At 43.1% G+C, this 23,341-nt stretch overlaps 3 protein-coding genes across 3 annotated transcripts; 2 read left to right on the top strand and 1 right to left on the bottom strand.

Annotated features, from left to right (window-relative positions):
* Positions 1–121: 121 nt before the first annotated feature.
* MYCFIDRAFT_89205 (uncharacterized protein) lies at positions 122–1,372 on the bottom strand (the record flags this gene model as incomplete). The annotated part of the gene is made up of 3 exons (XM_007928365.1): positions 122–415; positions 468–1,270; positions 1,361–1,372. The coding sequence occupies 3 exons, from the start codon at positions 1,370–1,372 to the stop codon at positions 169–171; spliced, it is 1,062 nt and encodes a 353-aa protein (XP_007926556.1). The 3' UTR covers positions 122–168.
* Positions 1,373–1,865: 493 nt separating this feature from the next.
* On the top strand, positions 1,866–3,216 carry MYCFIDRAFT_215251 (uncharacterized protein; the record flags this gene model as incomplete). Its single annotated transcript, XM_007928366.1, has 3 exons — positions 1,866–1,877; positions 2,137–2,684; positions 2,820–3,216. The coding sequence occupies 3 exons, from the start codon at positions 1,866–1,868 to the stop codon at positions 3,214–3,216; spliced, it is 957 nt and encodes a 318-aa protein (XP_007926557.1).
* A 309-nt stretch (positions 3,217–3,525) lies between these two features.
* MYCFIDRAFT_153876 (uncharacterized protein) lies at positions 3,526–5,224 on the top strand. Its single transcript, XM_007928367.1, has one exon. It carries the CDS (start codon positions 3,824–3,826, stop codon positions 5,165–5,167), a length of 1,344 nt encoding a protein of 447 aa, XP_007926558.1. The 5' UTR covers positions 3,526–3,823; the 3' UTR covers positions 5,168–5,224.
* Positions 5,225–23,341: the final 18,117 nt, after the last annotated feature.

Here is a 23,341-nt window from a genome sequence, read left to right on the forward strand (position 1 = left end):
TTGCCGAAAGCTTGAGCTTACACCTGCACTTGCACTTGTTGCGCCATGTTTGACCATCATCAGACATCAGAAAGCACTGCTTCAGCTTCAGGAAAAGGCCACGGAACTCGAGGACGTTGCTGCTATCGACATGTATTTGGCAATTGACAGCTAGCTGGGCCTTTAGCTCTAATCCTCCACACCTTCTATCAAGATCTTAATTCCTCTGGCTGCCTTGGTCTCTCCAAATGCCTGCTCTGCTTCGTTGAACTTGAATCGACCAGTGATCAGCTTCTTCACATCTATCCGTCCCGTGCTAATGAACTCGAGAGCAAGAGCATAGTCGCCGCTCGAGTATCGGAAGCTGCCTTTCACGTTCAGCTCTTTCGAGCACATAGCTCCGATGGGAAACTGAATGTCCGCCTTGCCCATTCCACTGCACTCGTGTTAGCAAGCAGATCAGAGAGCGCCTTCGTCTGACAACTCACCCCTGGACATAGGTACCGCCAACTCTCAGCACATGTATGGAAGTGTTGATAGCCGGTTCGGCACCAGAAGCGTCAATCACGATATCTGCACCCGCTCCAAGATCGCAGTCCCTATTGATCCTTGCTGCACCATCCTGAGCCGACTCTCTCTGGGACACGACGCCGTGAGTAGCCGCATAGCCCTTGGCGAACTCCAACCGCTCTGCATTGATGTCCACAGCAACAATCTTGCTTGCTCCAAATGCTCTTGCGACTGCCATACACAGCAGCCCAATCGGACCAGCGCCAAAGACCACAATGCTGACGCCTGGAGACACTTGGGCTTGCCGACAGATATGCACACCCACGCTCAAAGGTTCCAGCAACGCGCCTTCTTCCAACGAAATTTGCTCTGGCAGCTTGTAGCAGAAATCCTCTGGCAGAGAGTAATACTTCGCCAGCGTTCCATCGAATGGAGGCGTCGCCGCAAACGCCATTTCTGGACAGAGATTGTACCTCCCGCTCTTGCAGTTCACGCATCTCCTGCACGGGATGCCAGGCTCCATGGCGACTCGATCTCCCTTTTTGAGCGTCTTGACGCCATCTCCTATCTCAGTCACGATGCCAGAGGACTCATGTCCCAGCACCATAGGCGACTTGACAATGAAATGGCCAATTGCTCCATGAACCCAATAGTGGACATCCGAACCGCAAATTCCAGTGTACTTGACATTGACAATTACGTCGTATGGGCTCTTCAGCTTCGGGACCGGTCTGTCTTCGTACTTGACACTTCCGGCTTTTTCAAGCACGAAAGATAAGTTCTACATCGCAAACAGCGTTAGCGAATTCCAATGCAATCGACCTTGATGGTTCACGGAGCTGGCCGGCGGCGCGCAGAGCATGCAGCTCACCTCTTGTCCCATTTCGGTCGGCGACTTCGTCTCCGAAAGTAAAGAACAGTGTAGTTGTCCCGATGGAAGCAGTGGAATCTCAATATACCTACTATTTTTGTTGATACCAACAGCCGCAGAATTTGGGAAGCCTACATCGTGTTGAGTTCCATCCGAAGCCGACATGTGGACGTGACGGTCTGACGAACCGCCGCAAAAATGCCAGCGGAAGAATCGACGGCTAAATGCCCACAGCCACTGCAGTGAGTCACTGTGCGTGGAGTGGCTCGGCTCGTGGAGTTTGGTGAGGATTGCCCGGGTCACGTGTTGATATCTCGTCCTCGTCCTCTTGGCAAACCTCGAACTTACGGAAGCTCGTCGGAGAACTGCTTGCTTCTTCAACATCTGATGGAAATGTCTACCCACGCACGCACATACACTCTCCCTTGCCAAGTGCATCTAGCCTTGTCGATATGCAAGCCTAAGCGTGTCTGCCGTGCTTCAAGAACACTGCAGAGATCTCCTGATGACTTATACTGTAGGTCTCTTCAATTGGCCCTCCCGGGTTCAAAGATAAGGACTTCCGCTGCTTTCTCGGAATCTCCATTCCCCAACCTACATCCACGTGGAAGTCCTGATAAGTCGACCATTTCACCTCTTATCGCAGACACATCCCATCGAATCACACCAATATCGAAAGTTCTGAAGCCTTCAGTACTGCTGGACGCACAGTCAAATCTGGACTGGTTTCCTCCGCTGTTGTGTCCTCTTGGGCCTGGGCAGCAACACTCCTCCAGTCGTCCGCGATCGCATACAAGTATGGTGTCTCTGGTCCCTTCTGGTATGCTTCTGGAGCGACTGTTCAGATCATCCTCTTTGCGACTCTTGCGATTGAATTGAAGCGCAAAGCCCCGAATGCCCACACTTTCTTGGAAGCCATCCGTGCCAGATATGGACCCGTCACACATGGAGTCTATATCGTTTTTGGTTTGATGACGAACATTCTGGTCACGGCTATGCTTCTCACTGGCGGCTCAGCAGTTGCGACATCGCTGTGTGGAGTGCCTACTGCGGCAGCCTGTTTCCTGCTGTCGGTGGGTGTGGTGCTTTACACCATGTTCGGCGGCATCAAGGCAACTTTCTTGACAGATTATGTACACACTGTGGTCATCTTGATCATCATCCTGACCTTTGCATTTACTGCTTATGCAACGGGGCAACAGCTGGGGAGCCCAGGAGCTGTGTATGATGCATTGATGGCAGCGACAGAGCGACATCCAGTGGAGGGTAATGCCGGTGGTAGCTATCTGACCATGAGATCGAAGGAGGGGGCGATTTTCTTCGTGTAAGCTTGACTCTCACCTGTACTACTAGGCTATGCTGACGATGGCGAGGATTAATATTGTGGGTAACTTCGGAACTACCACGACATCGCCGCTGCCGCTCACGTCGACCTGGAAATTCTTCCTGGCGAGCGCAGCAACTCCGTCGATGAAGACGCCAAAGAACAAGCTCAGCTCCAGCGCTCAGCCAAGATTGCCCGCTACATGACCGTTTTCATGACTTTGGCATTACTGGTCCTCTGGCCAATGCCCATGTACGGCTCCGGCTACATCTTCAGCAAGAAATTCTTCACAGGCTGGGTCGTGGTTGGAATTCTGTGGCTTTTCTGCTCCGGCTTCTGTGTAGGACTCTATCCGCTATGGGAGGGCCGCAAGACAAGTTTGAGGACTGTGAAGCTTATCTTCAAGGATGTCACTGGACAAGGCAGACCTATTCCTACGCATGGTAGACCGAGGATGACTGAGGATGATGTTTCTGAGGAGCAGCATGAGAAGAAGACTTCTACGCCTCCAGAGGTTGAGATTGCTCATTAGATAGATGTTGGAGTTTCCGTTGATGAATCGTGAATGTATGTAGGACGCTCGCTGGGAGAGATCAAGTGAAGTGAGAAGAGCCATTTTGGCTGGTGTATTGGATGACTCTCCAGACTCTGGCGTGTAACTTGGTGTCCAAATCGAATAATATGTCGAGTGTCTTCCAATCTTGCAGCGACTTTCAGCAATGCTCAAGGAGAAAGGATGTATTGAAGAAGCGGAGTGAGGTCCGGTGGCTGCGGAAGGAACTCCTGTACCAGTCCAGTACCAGCATCTGTCATTCAGACTCATTCTTCAACACGACACCCACAGATACGAACATTGAACATGGATAATATGACATGCAAGACAAATTAGCGAAGCAATGCTCTTCCAATCAATACCATCGGCTGCAGCTACGTCCTGGTACATACCCGGCGTCCAAATGCCAAACCTCATCGTGACGTCGAGAACGATCATTCTTTGACAGTCGCCCTTGGTGTCACTTATGCTACGCGAGGCATGGATGACTTCAGACAGCATCAACAGCCTGAATAATATGGCCACGGCTAAGTAACGTTTCTCTCTCGCCTCTCCTTCTTTCACGCAACTCTGCTGAATAGCGAAAATGGCTCTCTCACAAGCAGCATACAAAGCGGAACAAGCACTTGGCCATGGCGATAATGCCACCACAGCCCAAGATGTCACGAACCCGGCTCTCGACAAGGAACGGTACGCAGACACTGGCGTGACCATGAAAGCGCTTGCCTGGATGGGTAAGAACAAAGTCGAAATCGTGGATGCACCGAAGCCAAAGATCATTGAAGCAAGAGATGTCATACTGAAGATTACTGGAAGCACGGTGTGCGGATCCGATCTCCATCTGCTTCACGGCAGTGTTGTCGAGCTTCAAAAGGGAGACATTTTGGGGCACGAGTTCTGTGGGATTGTGGATGAGATGGGATCGGCTGTGAAGGGACTGAAGAAGGGTGATCGTGTGGTGGCCTCCTTCCAAATTGCCTGCGGAGACTGCTTCTATTGCCAGAAGAAGTGGTCGTCACAATGCGAAAAGACGAATGAGAATACACTCGAGAATGCTATGTATGGCGGAAGGACTGCTGGTATGTTTGGCTACAGCCATTTCACTGGGGGCTTTGCTGGTGGTCAGGCCGAATACACGAGAGTGCCGTATGGAGACGTCAATTTGCTCAAGCTGCCCGACGATGTGCCCGACGAGAAAGGGCTCTATCTTTCAGATGTGCTCGCGACGAGCTGGAACTGTGTGGTGGATACTGGTGTCAAAGAGGGTGATGTCGTTGCTATTTGGGGTGCTGGACCTATCGGCCAAATGGCAGCAGACTTTGCTTTCCTCCATGGTGCTAGCCGAGTGATTGTCATCGACTGCAACTGGCGACTGGAGTACGTGAAGCAGAAATATCCAAGAGTGGAGACTGTCGATTTCACGCAGCTTTCGGGCACAAAGGCTGTCGTTACGAAGCTCAAAGAGATGGCTGATGGTCGAGGACCAGATGTCGCGCTTGAGTGTGCTGCTGGCGAGTACCCGAAAGGCTGGTTCCACACGATCCAGATTGCGGCCGGTCTCGAGACTGACACGAGTGAGATGTTGAACGAGATGATCGAGAGCGTGCGAAACTTCGGTCGTGTTGGCATCACTGGCGTGTATGTCGGCTACACCAACAACTTCAACATCGGCTCTCTGATGGAACGTGGCATCCGGCTTATTGGCAATGGCCAAGCGCCAGTCCATCTGTACTGGGAAGACCTACTCAAGCGCATTCAAAAGGGCGAGATCGATCCCTTGAAGATGGTCACACATCGCGTGCGGATGGAGGATCTTGACCAGGTTTACTACAAGTTTGAGAAGAAGGAAGATGGAATGCAAAAGGTCTTTGTCGAGACGAGGTTTTCGCAAGCAGCTTGCGAAGGCAGCCCGGCTCTTACGAAGTACTAGTCTCGACCTATGCAGTCTGTCTGATACCAATATTCGAATATAAATTGCTAGTCAGTGACAAAACATTAGAAGGGTTGCGCACCGCGGACGGCCTGTTCTCGTAACGTACGCACTATACGCTCTACCCTTAATCGGGTCGCTAAGATAGCTATATAGAGCCTAGTATAGCATATATTTCCGTCTCTTCCGCGCGTATAGGTTCTCGTATCTATATCGCGTTCTCGGTCGCGTTTCTCGCGTTCTTAGTGCGCTCTCGTCGCCGTAATAGATTCTAATAATAAGGATATCTTATTAGTAAGCCTAGCGGCAGTAATTATACTAAGAAGCGGTCGGAAGGTACGAAAGTAGCTATATCGCGAGCCTATCGATATTAGTATTAATAGCAAAGTTAACGATTAGTAGTTTAATAGAATAACTAACCGCTAGGCTAAGCGCTTCCTTAGGTACGTCGTTTGTAATAGTTGTTAGCGATAGCAATATTAATATAGAAGTTTAAGTTATTGCTAGAAGATTAGTCGACCTTACTATTACTAAGCTTAGCTAATTATAGTGCCTTAGGTTTAATAAGGAAGAGATCGTATATCTTACTAAGATACTTTATATCTACGATATTAAATAGCCTAACCGGTATATTTGCGAGCCTATATAGGCACTATATCTTACGCTATATCGACTTGCCTATCCGACTTCTTAGGCGTATATTAGACTTACGTTTAGTCGTAAACTATACTATCTATCGTAGATCTTCGGTATAGTAATCGAATATATTCGAGACTAATTTAGCGATTATATAGTATAGTACCTACGCCTTCGACGCTATTATATCGTACGTAACTTCGTACGCGCTATAAAGCGAGCTAGACAGAAAGGCAACTTCTAGGGATTTATTAATAGCACGTTTAGAGATACTATAAGACCTAGGCTATTGCTAGAGTGCTTTAATAAACAACGACCTCTATATTCCGGCTATAAGAAGAAATACGGCTTTAAATTCTAAGGAATAATAATACCTAATAGTATGCTATTGTTACTAATTAGACTATACCTAGGTAAGGAGAATAATTAGGATATTTACTAACAATCTTATATACCTAACCGGATACGAAGAATGCTATTAAAGCGTATAAGAACTAGCGGCAAACGACGATATCTCTATCTCTACGGTAATCTAGTATACTACTATTCTTATAGCGTTGTTTATCTATAGCTACGAGGCGTTAGGGTAAAGAAATTGCCTCCTTTAAAGCGCAAGTTTAATAAGTATATATCTAGGGTACGAATAGAGGTAGAGTATAGTTTTAGTAAGACAATCCGACTATTCGTATATTAGGTACTTAAGAAGGAGCAATATATTAGCAATTAACCTATCGCGGCTTATTATATAACGGCGATATTGCTTACAAACCTATATACTAGCCTACGAGGTAGCAATTAAACGAATATTCGATTTAAGACAAACCTACCCTCTATAGCTAAACTGCTATACCCCTACGGCGATAAACCTCTATACGTCTAACCTATCTATCGCTATATAAATCCTATACTAAACGATAACCGTAGTATAGTCTCGCGTACTATAGAGGTTAGCGTAGATTTAGAAATAGAGGAATAGGTAGAATTCTCGGAGGTCCGGCCGCCTCCACGGACCTCCGCGGAGGTAAAAGCTTACTTAGTCGAAATGTATATATAAGCTAAGCCGAGACCTTTAACTATATATTTCACTATAATACAATATCCGTACCTATATAAAACTATATATACGCTTCTTCGTCTATATTATAGCTATAATATATTTTTTACGCGACTTTATCGGATAAAAATTAACTATTTAATAGCTATATACGCTATACTCGGAAAATACGATACTATTACGCTTAAGCTAACCTAAACCCCGCCTCCGGATTAGCTATAAATTCAGCTATTTTATTAGTATTAAACTCTTAATCCGGCTACGTAGGCGCTCTATCTATAAACGCAGTACTTCCTATACTACTTAGAGCCGGACTACTAGTATTCTATAGTAGTAGACGGCTTATAATAGTAGATAGTATACTCTAGATATCGATAAGTTACTCTTTAAGCTTCTTTACCTCGTTTCTCGTCTCTTCGCTGCTATTACTACGCCTCCGCTTTCTCTTACTTATTATATAGTCCGCGATCTTAGCTAGTATCTCCTCTACGGAAAGTACCTTCTTCTCCTTCCGCTTCGCTTTTTTACCCGATTTACTAGGCGTCTTCTTCCTTCTTAGAGGAGCTAGTATCTCTATAGGAGTGCTAGAAGCTATTACCTACGGTATAGGTAAAGAACCTAAAGGAGTTAGAAGCTAACTATCGTCTAGTAAGTTAGTATTAGGGTATACGGCCTTAGAAGGGTCTTCTTTATCTCTATCTTTATTACTACTATATTCTTCTTCCGAAGAATCCTTATATTTATTAGTATCGCTAGTATTACTACCGCTACTATAATTCTTAATCTCCGGATCCGGCGTCGCTTACTTCTTACTACGCTTCTTCTTCGACTTCGGCCTTAAGAGGTTACGTCTTCTACGCTATACCTCTATAGCTTCTTTATCCTTCTTTACCTACTTATCTACCTTATCTTTACTCTTCTTTTTATACTCCTTTATCGCTTTAAGAATAGCCTTTATATAGGTATTAAACTCGTCGTTAAATTTAGTACTAGAGTCTATATAAGTGCCGCCCTACGTAGGATTACTCTACTATAGATAGACCGTAACTATACGGTCCTACGGCTTCTTTATAGTACTATAGCGGCGACGAGTCTCTATTATAAAGTCGTACCTAATATTTCGCTAGAAGCCTTCTTTACCCTATTTCTTAATATTCTTATATACTAGCTTGCTTAGTATAACCTGTTTACCGTAGGTTATACCCTTCTAATCTACCTACGTTATAGTATCGTCTTTATCTTCTATTTCCGTACGGCTAAGAGCCTCTCCGATAGAAGCGGCTCGTTTATTTAATACTCGAGACTCTCGTATAGACTAACTTTTATATATAGGCTTCTTCGGAGGCGGTATTTATTAGCCGCGGAGGTAAGCTAGTTGCTACGTAACTACGTCCGGTATCTTAGTACGTTCTCGAGAAGGAATAGGCGTCTATAAGGGCTCTCGTACTACTAGAAACATACTGTTATTAATAATAAAGTAGTTAACAAAGCTAACTAGTTATATAGATTAAGCGCGTATACTATTAAAACCTAGCGCCGAAGAGGCTATCGGTAACTATAAAAGAGCTACCGTATTAACTAATTAAGAGTAACTATTATTAATCGGCTAGAAGCCTTAATTAAACGACATTAAGGATATTCTACTATTAAGAAAGTGCTATAGAAAGTGCTATTAAAGCAATACGCGTACCGCGTAGAAAGCGTAAGGTTAAAGCTAGCGGCTTCTTCTATAAGCTATACCTTATTTACTTACTATTAGGGCTAAAGAGGCTACACGTAATTAGTATATAACTAGGCTAAGTAAAGCTAGGGTCTTAGTGCCTTAGGTAGGGCTTAGCGCTTAGCGTTAGGCTAACTAGCTAGCCTTCCTCCTTCTCCTCCTAGACCTCTATCGAATACTACTTGTACCTACTACTACCCTATCTACCTGCTAATATAATCCTTCTTATATAGTATTCGATCTACCCTTTAAGGGCAGTAGCTAGATAGTCCTTATTTTAAGCTTTTAGCGGTATAGCTACGAAAACTATCGATTTAACTATATTACGCTCGAAGAACGGGACCTATACGTACTATTCTACTAAAACAACCGTACCAATTATTAAGCAAGGCCTTCTATACGGCCTATTATACTAAGTTAAGTATATTAGACCGATACCTACTAATTCCGCTATATCCGTACCGTAAGAGGTTATAATATATTATTAGTCCTACCCCTTATTATAATAGCCGGCTTATTACGAAGCAATAACAACCGCGGCGCCGCTAGCAGCGCTAGCAATAACAATACTAGTAGCATAGTACCTACTAAAGTGCCTACTAAAGCACCTGCTAAAGAGCCTACTACTAGGCCTACCGAAGAACCTATAGTTCTAGGTAACGACCTAGAGTTGCCTATTAACGATATACTTAATAATATTGTTAATCGACGATATAGCTAACTAGCCTTTAGCCCCTAGCTAGTAGCGAGACTTTAAGAAGCTACCTAAAACAGGCTCGCTACTTTACGCTAAGAATAATAGCTAAAGGATAACCTCCTCGAGCTTCGCCGCCTTTAGGAAGCTCCGACAACTACTACTAAACTAATAGTAGGACCTTCCTCGCTATTAGCCTAGAAGAAGGACGCTAAGCTTAAGGACTATACCGTATTTAACGGCTCTAGCCGCAAGTAGTATAATAATTATATACGCGATTATAAGCTTAACTAACGAAATGCACTAAGGGCTCTTCTAGACGACTATTTATTAGTTATCTACGCTATATAGTATATTAATAGCGACCTAAAACGTACCTAGGATAACCACTTTAACTCCCTTAATAACTAGACCGCTATTTAGTAGCAAACTTATAAAACTATTATACTAGACACCCTTAGAAACCCTATACTAAGGCAATAATATACTTAGGACTAGTACCTTCGAGCTAAGTAAAAGACTAATCAATCGGCCCGCTTATTCGAGGCCTATTTAAAAACCCTTAAAGACGACCTTCCGCCTAAGACTAATTCTATATAGATCTCCGAGATACGCCTAAAACTTAGATAGGAGCTTATCCTCGAATTGGACCGTCGCCGTATATTCGAATAGGCTAACCTAATATATATCTGATTTGTAGTCGAGGTAGAAATAGCTAAACGAGCTGTCTAGCTCTAGTAATAACTAGAATTAAGGATCCGACTAGCTAGTACTAACCGTAGCAACCGTAGCTACGGAGGAAACTAAGGTTCCTGCTGAAACAATAGTGCTAGTAGTGGGAATGGTAACAATAGCCGTAGAGGAGGCCGTAGCCGTCGACTATATAGAGGAGGCCGCGATTAGACCCCGCAGTAGTTCGGTTTAGTTTAGTTTAGTTTGCTAAGCCGAAGATCCAGTTTGGTTTAGGTTAGTTTGCTAGGCAACTGTAAGAGTAGCTAGTTCGAACTGTAGAATTTATCGGTTTCTAAGAAGTATAAGAATGTCTACGTAACTCGAAGCAAGCCCTTTATAAGATACGAGAGTGTAGCCGGCAGCGTAGCCGGCGTTTTTCAGTTGTAGGAAGGTACTTATATAACCCTAAATCTATAGGTAATTAGCTAAAGGCACTAACCAATTAAAAGCATACATATAGATAAGCTATTATCGTTCAGTTTAGAAACTGCACTTATTAGAAGTGTAAGAATGTCTACGTAACTCGAAGTAAGCCCTTTATAAGATACGAGAGTATAGCCGGCAGCGTAGCCGGCATTTTTTAGTTGTAGGAAGGTACTTATATAACCCTAAATCTATAGACAATTAGCTAAGGGCACTAACTAATTAAAAGTATATATATATATAAGCTATTATAGTTTAGTTTAGAAACTGCACTTATTAGGTATAAATTTCATCCTTTCGCTCGCTATTATAAGAAGGGTATGTTAGTAGGTAGATAGGGTAGTAGTAGGTATAGGTAGTATTCGATAGAGATCTAAGAGAAGAGGGAGGAAGGCAGGCTAGTTAGCCTAACGCTAAGCGCTAAGCCCTGCCTAAGGCATTAAGACCCTAGCTTCACTCGAGCCTAGTTATATACTAATTACGTATAACCTCTTTAGTCCTAATATACGCTTCCCTTCTAAAGGCCGCGCCCTCGTAGCCGGTCTATATTCTATTCTCAACCTCTATCGCTACTAACTTAGTAGGTTTAGCAAGCTTCTTAGTCCGCGCTAAATTAAACACACAATTACCGATTATATAACTATATTAAACCTCACCTCTAATATAATACAATATCTAACTCTAACTACGCTATCCTTGTATATAATAAAGTAATATATAACTACGAGAATTAAGGACCTTCGACTAATTACAATACGAGCGCGTCTTCCCTACTATAATAGGTAGACGTACGAGGTATTGTAGCCCTGCCTCCGTTCTAAGTAATGTCGTATCGAGTTCTTTGCGTCTACTCTTAAAAGACCTAGCAATGTCCGCTTCCGAGAGTTGTCCGTTCCGAGGGATTGTTCTTATTATTACGAGGGCTATTATTTACTATCGTAGTTTTACTAGCCCTAATTAGTTAGGTTTAGCAGCCTTTAAGTGTTAACTAATTATATCTTTTTAAAAAAACTTAGTTCTTCTAGTTTCTATAGGTAAAGGCTATTATAAGTGTAGTAGTAGAGGTTTGCCTCGCTTAAAGGGTCGGAAAGATTAAGGAGTAACCTATTGTCCGCAAGATCGACCCCGGCTAGCTTAGCTCTATAGTTTTTGCCCTTAGTTAGTTAGTCTATTAGTCTACTTAATCTTTTAAGCGGCTTAAAGTTTTGACTTAGCCTCAAAGTCTTAATCAAAGTTTTAATTAAGGGTACCTTAGGCTCGTAGTATAGGTAAGGTTGTGTCTATAGGCGTAGTAACAATAGCAAGTAATATTAACAATAGCGGCGCTAGTCGTCTTAGCGCTAACTTTACCTTCTTCTAATTTCCTTCTTTAACTAATAACAACTCGGTAACACCGTTACTAATATAGCTATATCCTTCCTTTCTTAAATAGTAATATACTCCGCAATACTATTACTAATATAGCCGCGCCGGCCGCACCGTCCTTCGCTAGCTCGTAGCGCGACGCTATTATCTTTATTACCGTTATTCGTACGCGCGCGCGCGTATCGCCCTTATCGATCGCTTAGGCCTTAGAGCCTCGATAGAATAAAGGAATAAGAGGGGCGCTAAGAGAAGGGTCTTATAGGGTGCGCTAGTAAAGAGGTGGATTCTATAGTAGTATAGTCTTATTGTCCTTTGTTGCTAACAATTGCTTGCCTCTAATTAGTTAGCTAATAGTACCCCGGGGGTAGTATTAATCCTAGGCCTTAATAGTAACATTATAAGCTTTTAGTCTTCTTCTTGTCCTTTACGCTAGCCTAATACTCATCTAACAACTTAGTTATATCTTTAAAAGAGGCTTTAGCTTCCTACGAGTCCTATTTAGGTAAATAGCCTTGCTATCTTAATAGGTACTCCTTCTTACCTTTCCTAGTCCGGTACTATAGGATACGTTCTATAGACTATAGCTCTTCCCTATCCGCTAGTATGTCTTCGTATTTAGTAGGGGCTTTATCCCCCTCGCGTAGGTAATATAGCTTAAGGAGGGATATATAGAAGGTGTTATAGATAGTGTAATAAGGAGGAAGCTACAACTAATAGGCCTATACGGAGGAGCCCTTAACTTCTCGAATGCGGAATAGACTAATGTATCTTAGTACAAGCTTAGGCCTTGTTTTGCCGTTAGGTAATAGGTGCTTACGGATACGGAGGTTCTTAGTACTTAGTATAACTATATCGCCTTGCTTAAAGGTTATCGGTATGTAATGTTTGTCGTAATAGGCCTTCTAATAGGCCTAGGCCTTTGCTAGTTTGTTAGCTATCTTAGCGTAAATCTCTCGCATCTTTTAAACCCTCTTAATAGCCGCTAGTATCTTAGGTATTAGTACTTAATACGCTTCCCTTTCCTTGCGCTCGGCCTCGAGCGAGGTAAATAGGTCTTATAGTAAGGCAGCGTTCTAGCCTATTATAGCAAAATAAGGGGAGACCTTAGTAGATAAGTAGACACTGTTATTATACACGAATTTAGCTAGTTATAGGAGGTTAACCTAGTCCTCGGGGTTCTTATTAATATAACTACGCAGGTACTGCTATAGGGTAGCATTCTGCCTCTCTGTTTAACCGTTAGTCTATAGATAGAAGGCTGTTAATAGCCGATACTTTAGTCTTAGCTATAGGTATATTTCGCTCTAATAGTACGATGTGAATGTTATGCCCCTATCGGAGACTATCCCCTTAGGGGTTCCCTAATAGGTATAGAAGATGTTACTCTATAGCGCCTCTACTATATTAATAGTAGTCTAGTCTTTCCGCGCCGGGATATATCGAGCGCCTTTAGTAAATCGATCTACTATAACAAGGATAGTATTATATACGTCCTTGCTGCCCCTACACCTAGCAGGTAGAAGGCCTATAATAAAGTCTATTATTAGCTTAGCAAATAGCTTCTTTAGAATAGGGAGCGAAGACAACTCGCCGAACGGCAAGTGCTTCGGTACTTTAACTCGCTAGTATACTATATAGGTCTATATATACTCCTTTATATGCCGTTTACTATTTAGCTAGTAGTATGTATGCGATAGTAACTCGTGCGACCTCTCTATACTATAGTAACTAGCGAGTTTACTATTATAGTGCCTCTTTAAAAGCTCTTGTCTAATCGATTGTTTAGCGGGGATATAGTATCTGCCCTTAAACTTTAAGTAACCCTTATCGTCGATCGACTAGTTATTACTCTTACTAGATCGAGTCGCCCGTCTACTTACAAGCCTATTAATACGCTCGATAGCAAAGGCGTCCCTCTACTAAGTACGCAATAGCTTATCTATAAACGATTGACTATCCCTATTTGCAAGGTTATTTAATAGTACCCGTACTGTCGAACGAGGTACGTATTATATATATCTAATAGTACTAGTAGCTAGAACTACTACAACCTCTTCTATAGTACTGTCGCTATAGATAGCAATATCTTTAATCGAGTTATTATAGCTCGAGCGATCTACGTCCTTCTTAACGTGTACTAGAAGAACGACAACTCCGCTATAGTATTTGTTACCGCCGCGGGGTCCGGAAGTCCGCTTATCCTACGCTTGCCTATTAATAATACGGGCTGTAGCAATCTTATGCTATAGGGTTAGAAACAATGAATTAATAGATTGCTAAGTCTCGCTATTGTAATTAGGTCGCCTCGATAGGCTATTAGTAGGGTTACTTACGCCTAGCCGATATAATATACTAAAATCGAACCTAGCGAGGTAGACGGCCTATCTAGCCTATCGACCTATAACCCTAGTAACCTTAGTAATGCTACGGAGGTTGTTATAGTCTATATAGACCTAAATAGTATACTATACACTATCGAGATAGTGCCTCTAATGCTTAAAGGCCTCGACAATAGCTAGAAGCTCTTACTTGTAGGTCTCGTAGCGACGCTCTATATCGATTATCTTTCGTAAAAAGAAGGCGATTAGGTACTAGTAATTGTCCTTATCTGATTGCTATAATATAATAGCCGATACAGCGAACTATAAAGCGTTAGTCTTAACACGGATCTGCTTGCTTAGTATAAAATAGTGCAATAAGGGCACTTTAGCAAAGCGTTGCTTTAGACCGTTAAAAGCGGCTTATGTCTTATTAGTCTATCTAAACTCTCTAGACGGGTTAGCCTTAGTTTTAGTAAGCTTAGTTAGGGGCATTACATGCCGTAAATAGCCCTTAATAAAGCGGCGGTAGAAATTAGCAAAGCCGAGGAACGATTAAAGCTCCTTAATAGACGTAGGAATAGGCCATTTAGTAATTGTTTTAATCCGATTAGGATTAGCCTTAACACCCTCGGTTAATACGAGGAAGCTAAGGAAGGATACCTCTTTAGTAGCAAAGGTGCATTTAGAAGGCTTGCAATATAGGCTATAGGCCCGTAGGCGGTCGAGCACCTTACGTACTATAGCCTAGTACTCTATAATATTAGGTAAATAGGTATAGACTAGGATGTTATCTAGGTAAACTATATAGAGGTAGTCTAATAGACCCGAAAGGGCCCGATTAATATAGGACTAGAATGTTATAGGGGCATTAGCTAGACTAAATAGTATAACTAAGTACTCGAAATAGCTATAGCGAGTGCGAAAGGCTGTCTTCTATTTATCGCCCTTGCGAATACAGATGCGGTAATAGGCGTCCTTAATATCTAATATAGTGTAGTAGTAGGCACTAGAAAGGCGATCGAGGGTCTTATTAATAAGCGGAAGTAGATAGCGGTCTTTAATAGTAACAGCATTAAGCCCTCTATAATTAATATATAAACGTAGGCCGCTATCCTTCTTTAGTACGAATAGGATAGGTGTACTAGCAGGGCTGTTGCTATACCGAATTCGACTATTAGCTAGGTTTTCCTCTAGGTACTTACGTAATATAGCAAGCTCTCGTTTACTAAGGTTATAGAGGGGGCTAAAAGGAACCTCTTTGCCCTCTATAATATCAATCTTATAATCCGTCTCCTTAAACATAGGCAATGTCGATGCTAGGTAATGTTTAAACACATTAATATAGGTCTCTTAGATAGGCTCTAGTATACGAGCAAGCTAATTAGGGTCTATGCTATCCGGGGGCACAGGTTTATCGTTATTACTACCGAGTAGGTCGGCAGTCGGATTAGCTAAGGTAGGTATTAGGTTGCTAATAAATAGGACCCTAATATCGTTAGGGCACTCGCTAATATTAATGTGTTTAATATCCTCTTTCCTAGCGATTCTAAATCGCTACTTCTAGAGGCCTAGGTCTATAGCTATAGCGTAGTACTTAAGAACAGGGTTACTAATAATAATATCGGATAGAAGGCTGTCTATGTCTACCGCGTAGGTAGTAAAGTTTAGTAGGCGCTTATTGCCGAGGTTATCTCTTAGGGCTATATAGATATAGTAAGCTCTATAGGTTAAGTGCCGAGTGTTATTAAACTAAGCAAGGGTTAGCAGGTTAGTCCTAGGCAGTTGTCGAAGGTCTAATTGCTTAGCTAGGCGATAGCTAATAAGGGTACTAACTGAATTTCCTAGATCTAGTATAACCTTAGTATTATAATTAGTGCTATACGAGTCCGATACGAGATAGGTGCGTATAATAGCTAGTACAATGTCGATAGTCTTACGCCGTACAAGGCTAATAGTTAGTACGGCGCTTACTCTTTTTTCGACTAATTAAAAGAGCCGACTAGGGTAGCATTAGCGGCTAAAAGGTGTTTCCTATACTTAGCGGAAGCACGGTTAATTCGGGCCTAGTCCTTAGGTTTGTCGTATTAGCCTAGTAGATAGCTAGTGCTATCGCAATTAAAGCACTTCAATCCGGTTAGTAGACTGCCGTAGCTGTTATTGCTATTATTAGCCGAGCGGTTAGTATTATAGGGATACGAGCCCCTTCTACGGCCCCTATCGCGGCCTCCTCTATATAGCTGCCGGCTACGGCCTCTTCTACGATCGTTACTGTTTCTATTATTAGCATTGTTATCCTAGTTGTTACGATATAATACTATTATATATACGATAGTAGGCAGCGGTTACTATCGACCGCTGCGGTCGCTATTGCTACTAATAGTAGGACTATTATATAGATAGCTTGCCTCGCGGCACCTTAGAGAATACATTAACTTTTATACCGTATAACCGTTACGATGCCTTCGTACTATAACCGTGTGCCTAGTAACTTAGTAGCTTCGCTTAACACTTAGTTAGCTTCTATACTAACTACTAGTCCTCTACCCGAATCGACCCCGGTTGTTACGGCTACGACGAGAATCGACGCGATTAGCTACGGGTCCTACCGATCTTCCGCCGATTACTACGATTTAACTCCTACCCGTTACGACGGTACCTATTCGATTTACTACCCTTCCGTACTATACCCTACCGACGCGCGAGCGCCTTATCGGCGATCCTATTAGTACCCTGAGGGGATAGTAGTAGTAGTTTCTACCTTTAGTAGCAATTGCCTACTATACCTAGGTCTAGGGGTAGCCGCTTTCCCTAGGAGGACCTGCCCGATAAGCTACGCTCCTCCGCCTTTAGTCGGTTCTCCGTTATTGTCCTCCGTTTAGAGACTATCTCGCCTCTACCCTCTTACTAATAGTTTACCCGCTTGCCGTAGCTCCTTCGGACTCGCTTCTAACTCCGATAGAAGCCTCGAAATTAGCTAAGCTAGCGGTTTAACCGCTGCCCTAGTACTATAATCTCGGATTGCTAGATATAGAGCCCTATATCCTACGTATCTGTTCCTATATTTAGAACTACGTCGATTATAGCGAGAACTTCGCGAACTAGCTTAGGGCCAAGTACGGCCGATTCGACTTACTTACCTTATACGTTCTATATTATTACCCGCTCGTAGGAAATCCGCCGCCTCTATAGGCTAAAATCGAGGAACTCTACCTAGACGCCCTTAACGGTTACAACTTCTTAGGATAGTAGGTAGTAGATAAAGGAATCCTAACCAAATCGGTTAAGGAGCTTAAAGCCGCGCTTCTAACGGTACGCGATTTACGCTATTACCGTTAATTCTACCTAGAGATCTATCTACTACCTATAGCAGAGTAGCGCCTACTAGCTCGACCGCCTTAAGTCCTACCGCGGCCTACGGTCTCGCCTATTACTACGGTAGAAACAACCGTGCCGCCGGAATAGCGTCCCGGTTCGCCTAATAGCTCGCTTAAATCGGTTTTCTTACGGAGGCTACTTAAGCTACGATACCCGGCGGACGAGAATCCTTAGAAGCTAAGGGGGCCTCTACCTAAGACTTCCCCTAAGGAACCGTTAACCGGGCTTTCCGATCTATCGACGTCGCCGTTCTAGGATATCGGTCGCGGCTAATTGCCTCTAATAAACGACAGCCTCGCCGACCCGTAGGCTAACGAGCCGCGTAGTCGTTTCTAATATCGTATCCCGGTAGATACCTCGTAGATAACCGAGGAGATCGATAGGGCGAATATCGCTATATAGCAAAACCGTTAGCGTCGTAATTATCTTCGCGAATTAGCTAGACGGAGAGGAGTCTATCTTAACGAAGTCGTATTAGACTTTCTAATAGAATAGGCGATTTTACCGCTATCGGCTACGCGTAAGCTAAGTCCGCCCTAGCCGAATCCGGGTTAATACGATTACTAGTAGAGGGTAGACGTATATATAAATGCCCGTAGGCATAGCCGCTTACGTCGGGGCGGGTTTGCGCTAGGCGATCCGCCTAGCAATCCGCCTAGTAATCCTCCTAGTAATCTACCTAGAAATCCTCCTAACGATCCTCTACTACCGCTACCTAGTAACTTCGATCTAGGTAATTCCTCTCGTAAGCCGACGTAGGGTTAGCCTTTGCCCTTTCCGCTATTAGACTTATAGGGTCTACTACGGGAAGGTAAGAAGCAACGCCGGAAATACCGTCGGTATAGGGATAATCCGAGTAAGGATAGATCTTTATCTAATAGTAAGGATTTAGACGACTCCGATTAATCCTCGTCGGATAACGATAGCTCCTTAGATACTAGTTATTATAGACACGCCCGCCGTCGTAGATACCGTTAGTATTATCGGGACTACGTCGCGGAAGCGCTAGTTTCTAAAGCGAGTTATGTCTAGGGGCACTACGCCCGCCCCTAGCGGCTACGGTTCGATCTAGCGTATCTTAGGTTCTTCGATCCTCTACTTAGCGTTACGGATTATAGCGAGGGAGACTACGCCTTAGTCGGGAACAAGATAATATACCGTTCGGTATATGCTTTTATCGAAGCGGCTAAGGATTATATTTATATCGTAGGGCGAGAGACGGTTCGTCTTAACCTCTCCCTTTGCTTTCGAGGGGTAGCGCTTAGTTAGTATTATAGTTACCTTTCTAGCCGCAACTAAGTAAAGCTCTGCGGCGGATACGGTCTAAAGCGCTAGGAACGTTGTCTTAGTAAGAAATAGAAGGTCCCTCCGATAAAGGCGATAGATCTCCTCGATAAGTAACGCTACGACTAGTAGGATATCGCTTTAGGGCGTTTAGTAACGGACTTTATTATTAAGACGGTGCGACTCGCTAAGGATGCTAGTATACGGAAATCGAACCGGCTCTTAGAAGCTTATCGTCGAATAGATCCGCGCCTCTAATTAAATATAGACGAGCTAAATCGTCGTATAAAGGTCGATAAGTAGGTTACGTACTACGAGAAGCAGGCATTAATCTAGGAACATATACTTTCGTCCTCGTCTAATCGTCGCCTAGACGCTACGACTAGGAATATTAGCCGCGCTAGTAAGACTGCCTAGTAGAACCGATATAAAGGGACCGCCTCTTATACCCTAGCGAGCTTCGCTCTAGTAAGAGTGTAAGAAGGGTTATATTAGCAGGTAGATAGGGTGGTAGTGAATTAGTATAGTATTCGATAGAGATCTAAGAGGAGAGGGAGGAAGGCAGGCTAGTTAGCCTAACGCTAAGCGCTAAGTCCTGCCTAAGGCATCGAGACCCTAGCTTCACTCGAGCCCGGTTATATACTAATTACGTATAACCTCTTTAGTCCTAATACACGCTTCCCTTCTAAAGGCCGCGCCCTCGTAGCCGGTCTTTGTTCTAGTCTCAACCTCTATTGCTACTAACTTAGCAGGCCTAATAAGCCGCTTAGTCCGCGCTAAATTGAACGCACAACTACCGATTATGTAACTATATCAAATCTTACCTTCTAATACAATGTCTAACTCTAACTACGCTATCCTTATATATAATAAAGTAATATATAACTATAAGAATTGAGGACTATCGACTAATTACAATACGAGCGTACCTTCCCTACTATAATAGGTAGGTATACGGGGTATTGTAGCACTGCCCCCGTTCTAAGTAATGTCGTACCGAGTTCTCTGCGTCTACTCTTAAAAGACCTAGAAATGTCCGCTCCGAGGGTTTATCCGTTCCGAGGGTTATTCTTATTGTTACGAGGGCTATTACTGCTCGTAGTTTCGCTAGCCCTAATTAGTTAGGTTTAGCAGCCTTTAAGTGTCAACTAATTATATCTTTTCAAAAAACTCAGTTCTTCTAGTTTCTATAGGTAAAGGCTATTATAAGTGCAGTAGTAGAGGTTCGCCTCGCTTAAAGGGTTAGATAGATCGAGGAGTAACCTATTGTCTGCAAGATCGACCCCGGCTAGCTTAGCTCTATAGTTTTGCCCTTAGTTAGTCTATTGGTCGCTTAATCTTTTGTCTTAGTTAAAGTTTTGACTTGGCCTTAAAGTTTTGATTAAACCTTTAACAGGCTTAAGGCTTTAATTAAAGTTTTGATTAAGGGTGCCTTAGGCTCGTAGTGCAGGTGAGGTTGTGTCTATAGGCGTAGCAACAATAGTAAGTAATGTTGATAATAGTAGCGCTAGTCGTCTTAGCGCTAACTTTACCTTGCTTTCGATTTCCTTCTTCGACTAATAATACACTCCGTAACACCGTTACTAACATAGCCGCGCTAGCTATCTTCTAATACACCGCTATTCGTACGCGCGCGCGCGTATTCTCGTCGATTGCCTAGGCCTCGAGGCCTCGGTAGGATAAAGGAACAAGAGGTAGAGTCTTTAAAAGAGTAGTAACTAATTAACGCGTCGTAGCGCGCTTATTAACACTCGGTGCGCGTTTACTATAGTAGTGTAGTCTTATTGTCTCTTATTGCTAACAATTGCTTGTAGCTAATTAGTTAGCTAATAGCACCCCGGGGGTAGCATTAATCCTAGGCCTTAATAGTAACATTATAAGCTTTTAGCCTTCTTCTTGTCCTTTACGCTAGTCTAATACTTATCTAACAACTCGGTTATGTCCTTAAAGGAACCTTTAGCTTCCTATAAGTCCTATTTAGGTAAATAGCCTTGCTATCTTAATAGGTACTCCTTCTTGCCTTGCCTAGTCCGATGCTTTAGGATACGTTCTATAGACTATAGCTCTTCGCTATTAGCTAGTATGTCCTCGGATTTAGTAGGTGCTTCATCCCCTTCGCGTAGGTAGTACGGCTTAAGGAGGGACACATAGAAGGTGTTATAGATAGTGTAATAAGGTAGAAGCTATAACTAATAGGCCTAGGTGCCCCTAGGTTCTCGGATACGGAAAGGGCTAATGTACCTTAGTGCGAGTTTGGGCCTTGTTTTGCTATTAGGCGAGGGGTGTTTGCGGATACGGAGGTTCTTTATACTAAGTATAACTAGGTCGCCTTACTTAAAGGTTATTAGAAGGTAGTGTTTGTTATAGTAGGCCTTCTAATAGGCCTAGGCCTTTGCTAGTTTGTTAGCCATCTTAGCGTGAATTTCTCGCATCTTTTGAACCCTCTTAATAGCCGCTAGTGTCTTAGGTTGACCCGCTTCCCTTTCCTTACGCTCGGCCTCGAGCGATAGGGGGTCTTGTAGCATAGTAGCGTTCTAGCCTATTATAGCGAAATAAGGTGAAACCTTAGTAAATAAGTAGACACTATTGTTGTATACGAATTCGGCTAGTTATAGGAGGTTGACCTAGTCGTTAGGGTTCTCGTTAATGTAGCTACGCAGGTACTGCTGCAGCGTAGCATTTTGCCTCTCGGTCTAGCTATCTGTTTGTAGATAGAACGCTATAGACAGGCGATGCTTAAGTCTTAGCTATAGGCATATCTCACTCTAATAGTAAGATGTGAATATCGAGCCTCTATCGGAGACTATCCCTTTAGGGGTTCCCTAATAGCTATAGAAGATATTATTCTATAGTGACTTAGCTAAGTTAATAGCTGTCTAATCCTTCCTAGCAGGGATGTAACGAGCGCCCTTAGTAAATTAGTCTACGACGACTAGGATAGCGTTAAAGATGTCTTTGCTTCCTCTTCGCTTAGTAGGGGGGAGACCTATAATAAAGTCTATTATAAGCTCTATAAAAGGCTTCTTTAGAATAGGGAGTAAAGACAACTCGCCAAATAGTAAGTGCTTTAGTGCTTTAACTCGCTAGCATACTATATAGGTCTATATATACTCCTTTATATGCCGCTTACTATTTAGCTAGTAGTATATACGCGATAGTAACTCGTGCGACCTCTCTATGCTATAGTAACTAGCGAGCTTACTGTTATAGTGCCTCTTTAAAAGCTCTTGTCTAATCGATTGTTTAGTAGGGACATAGTACCTGCCCTTGAACTTTAAGTGACCCTTGTCGTCGATCGACTAACTATTACTCTTACTAGATCGAGTCGCCCGTCTACTTACAAGCCTATTAATACGCTCGACAGTAAAGGCGTCCCTCTACTAAGTACGCAACAGCTTATCTATAAACGATTAACTATCCCTATTTGCAAGGTTATTTAATAGTACCCTCGCTGTTAAACGAGGTACGCATTGTATGTATCTAATAGCACTAGTAGCCGGAACTACTGCAACCTCTTCTGTAGTACTGTCGCTATATAGACTATTACTATAGATAGCAATGTCCTCAATCGAGTTATTATAGCTCGAGCGATCTACGTCCTTTCTTTTAACGTATACTAGAAGAACGACAACTCCGCTATAGTATTTGTTGCCGCCGCGGGGTCCGGAAGTCCGCTTATCCTGCGTTTGCTTATTAACAATATAGGCTATAGCAATCTTATGCTGCAGGGTTAGAAACAATGAATTAATAGATTGCTAAGTCCCGCTATCGTAATTAGGTCGCCTCGATAGGCTATTAGTAGGGTTGCTTACGCCTAGCCGATATAATATATTAAAATCGAACCCGGCGAGGTAGACGGCCTATCTAGCCTATCGACCTATAACCCTAGTAACCTTCGTAATTCTACGGAGGTTGTTATAGTCCGTATAGACCTAAATAGTATACTATATACTATCGAGATAGTAGCGCTAGTGCTTAAAGGCCTCGATAATAGCTAGGAGCTCTTACTCGTAGGTCTTATATCGACGCTCTATATCGATTATCTTTCGTAAAAAGAAGGCAATCGGGTACTAGTAATAGTTATTATCTGATTGCTGTAACATAATAGCCGATATAGCGAACTGTAAAGCGTTAGTCTTAATTCGGATCTGCTTGCTTAGTACGAAATAGTGCAATAAGGGGACATTAGTAAAGCGTTGCTTTAGGCCGTTAAAAGCGACTTGTGCTCTATTAGTCTATTTGAACTCTCTAGTTAGGTTGGCCTTAGTTTTAGTAAGCTTAGTTAGAGGTATTACATGCCGTAAATAGCCCTTAATAAACCGGCGGTAGAAATTAGCGAAGCCGAGGAACGATTAAAGCTCCTTAATAGACGTAGGAATAGGCTATTTAGTAATTGTTTTGATCCGATTAGGATTAGCCTTAATACTATCAGTTAATACGATAAAACTAAGGAAGGCTACCTCCTTAGCAGCAAAGGTGCATTTAGAAGGCTTGCAATATAGTCTATAGGCTCGCAGGCGATCGAGCACCTTACGGACTATAGCCTAGTGCTCCGCAATGTTAGGTAAGT

This window comes from Pseudocercospora fijiensis (genome assembly GCF_000340215.1).
Source record: "Pseudocercospora fijiensis CIRAD86 unplaced genomic scaffold MYCFIscaffold_4, whole genome shotgun sequence".
Classification (NCBI taxonomy): Eukaryota; Fungi; Ascomycota; class Dothideomycetes; order Mycosphaerellales; family Mycosphaerellaceae; genus Pseudocercospora; species Pseudocercospora fijiensis.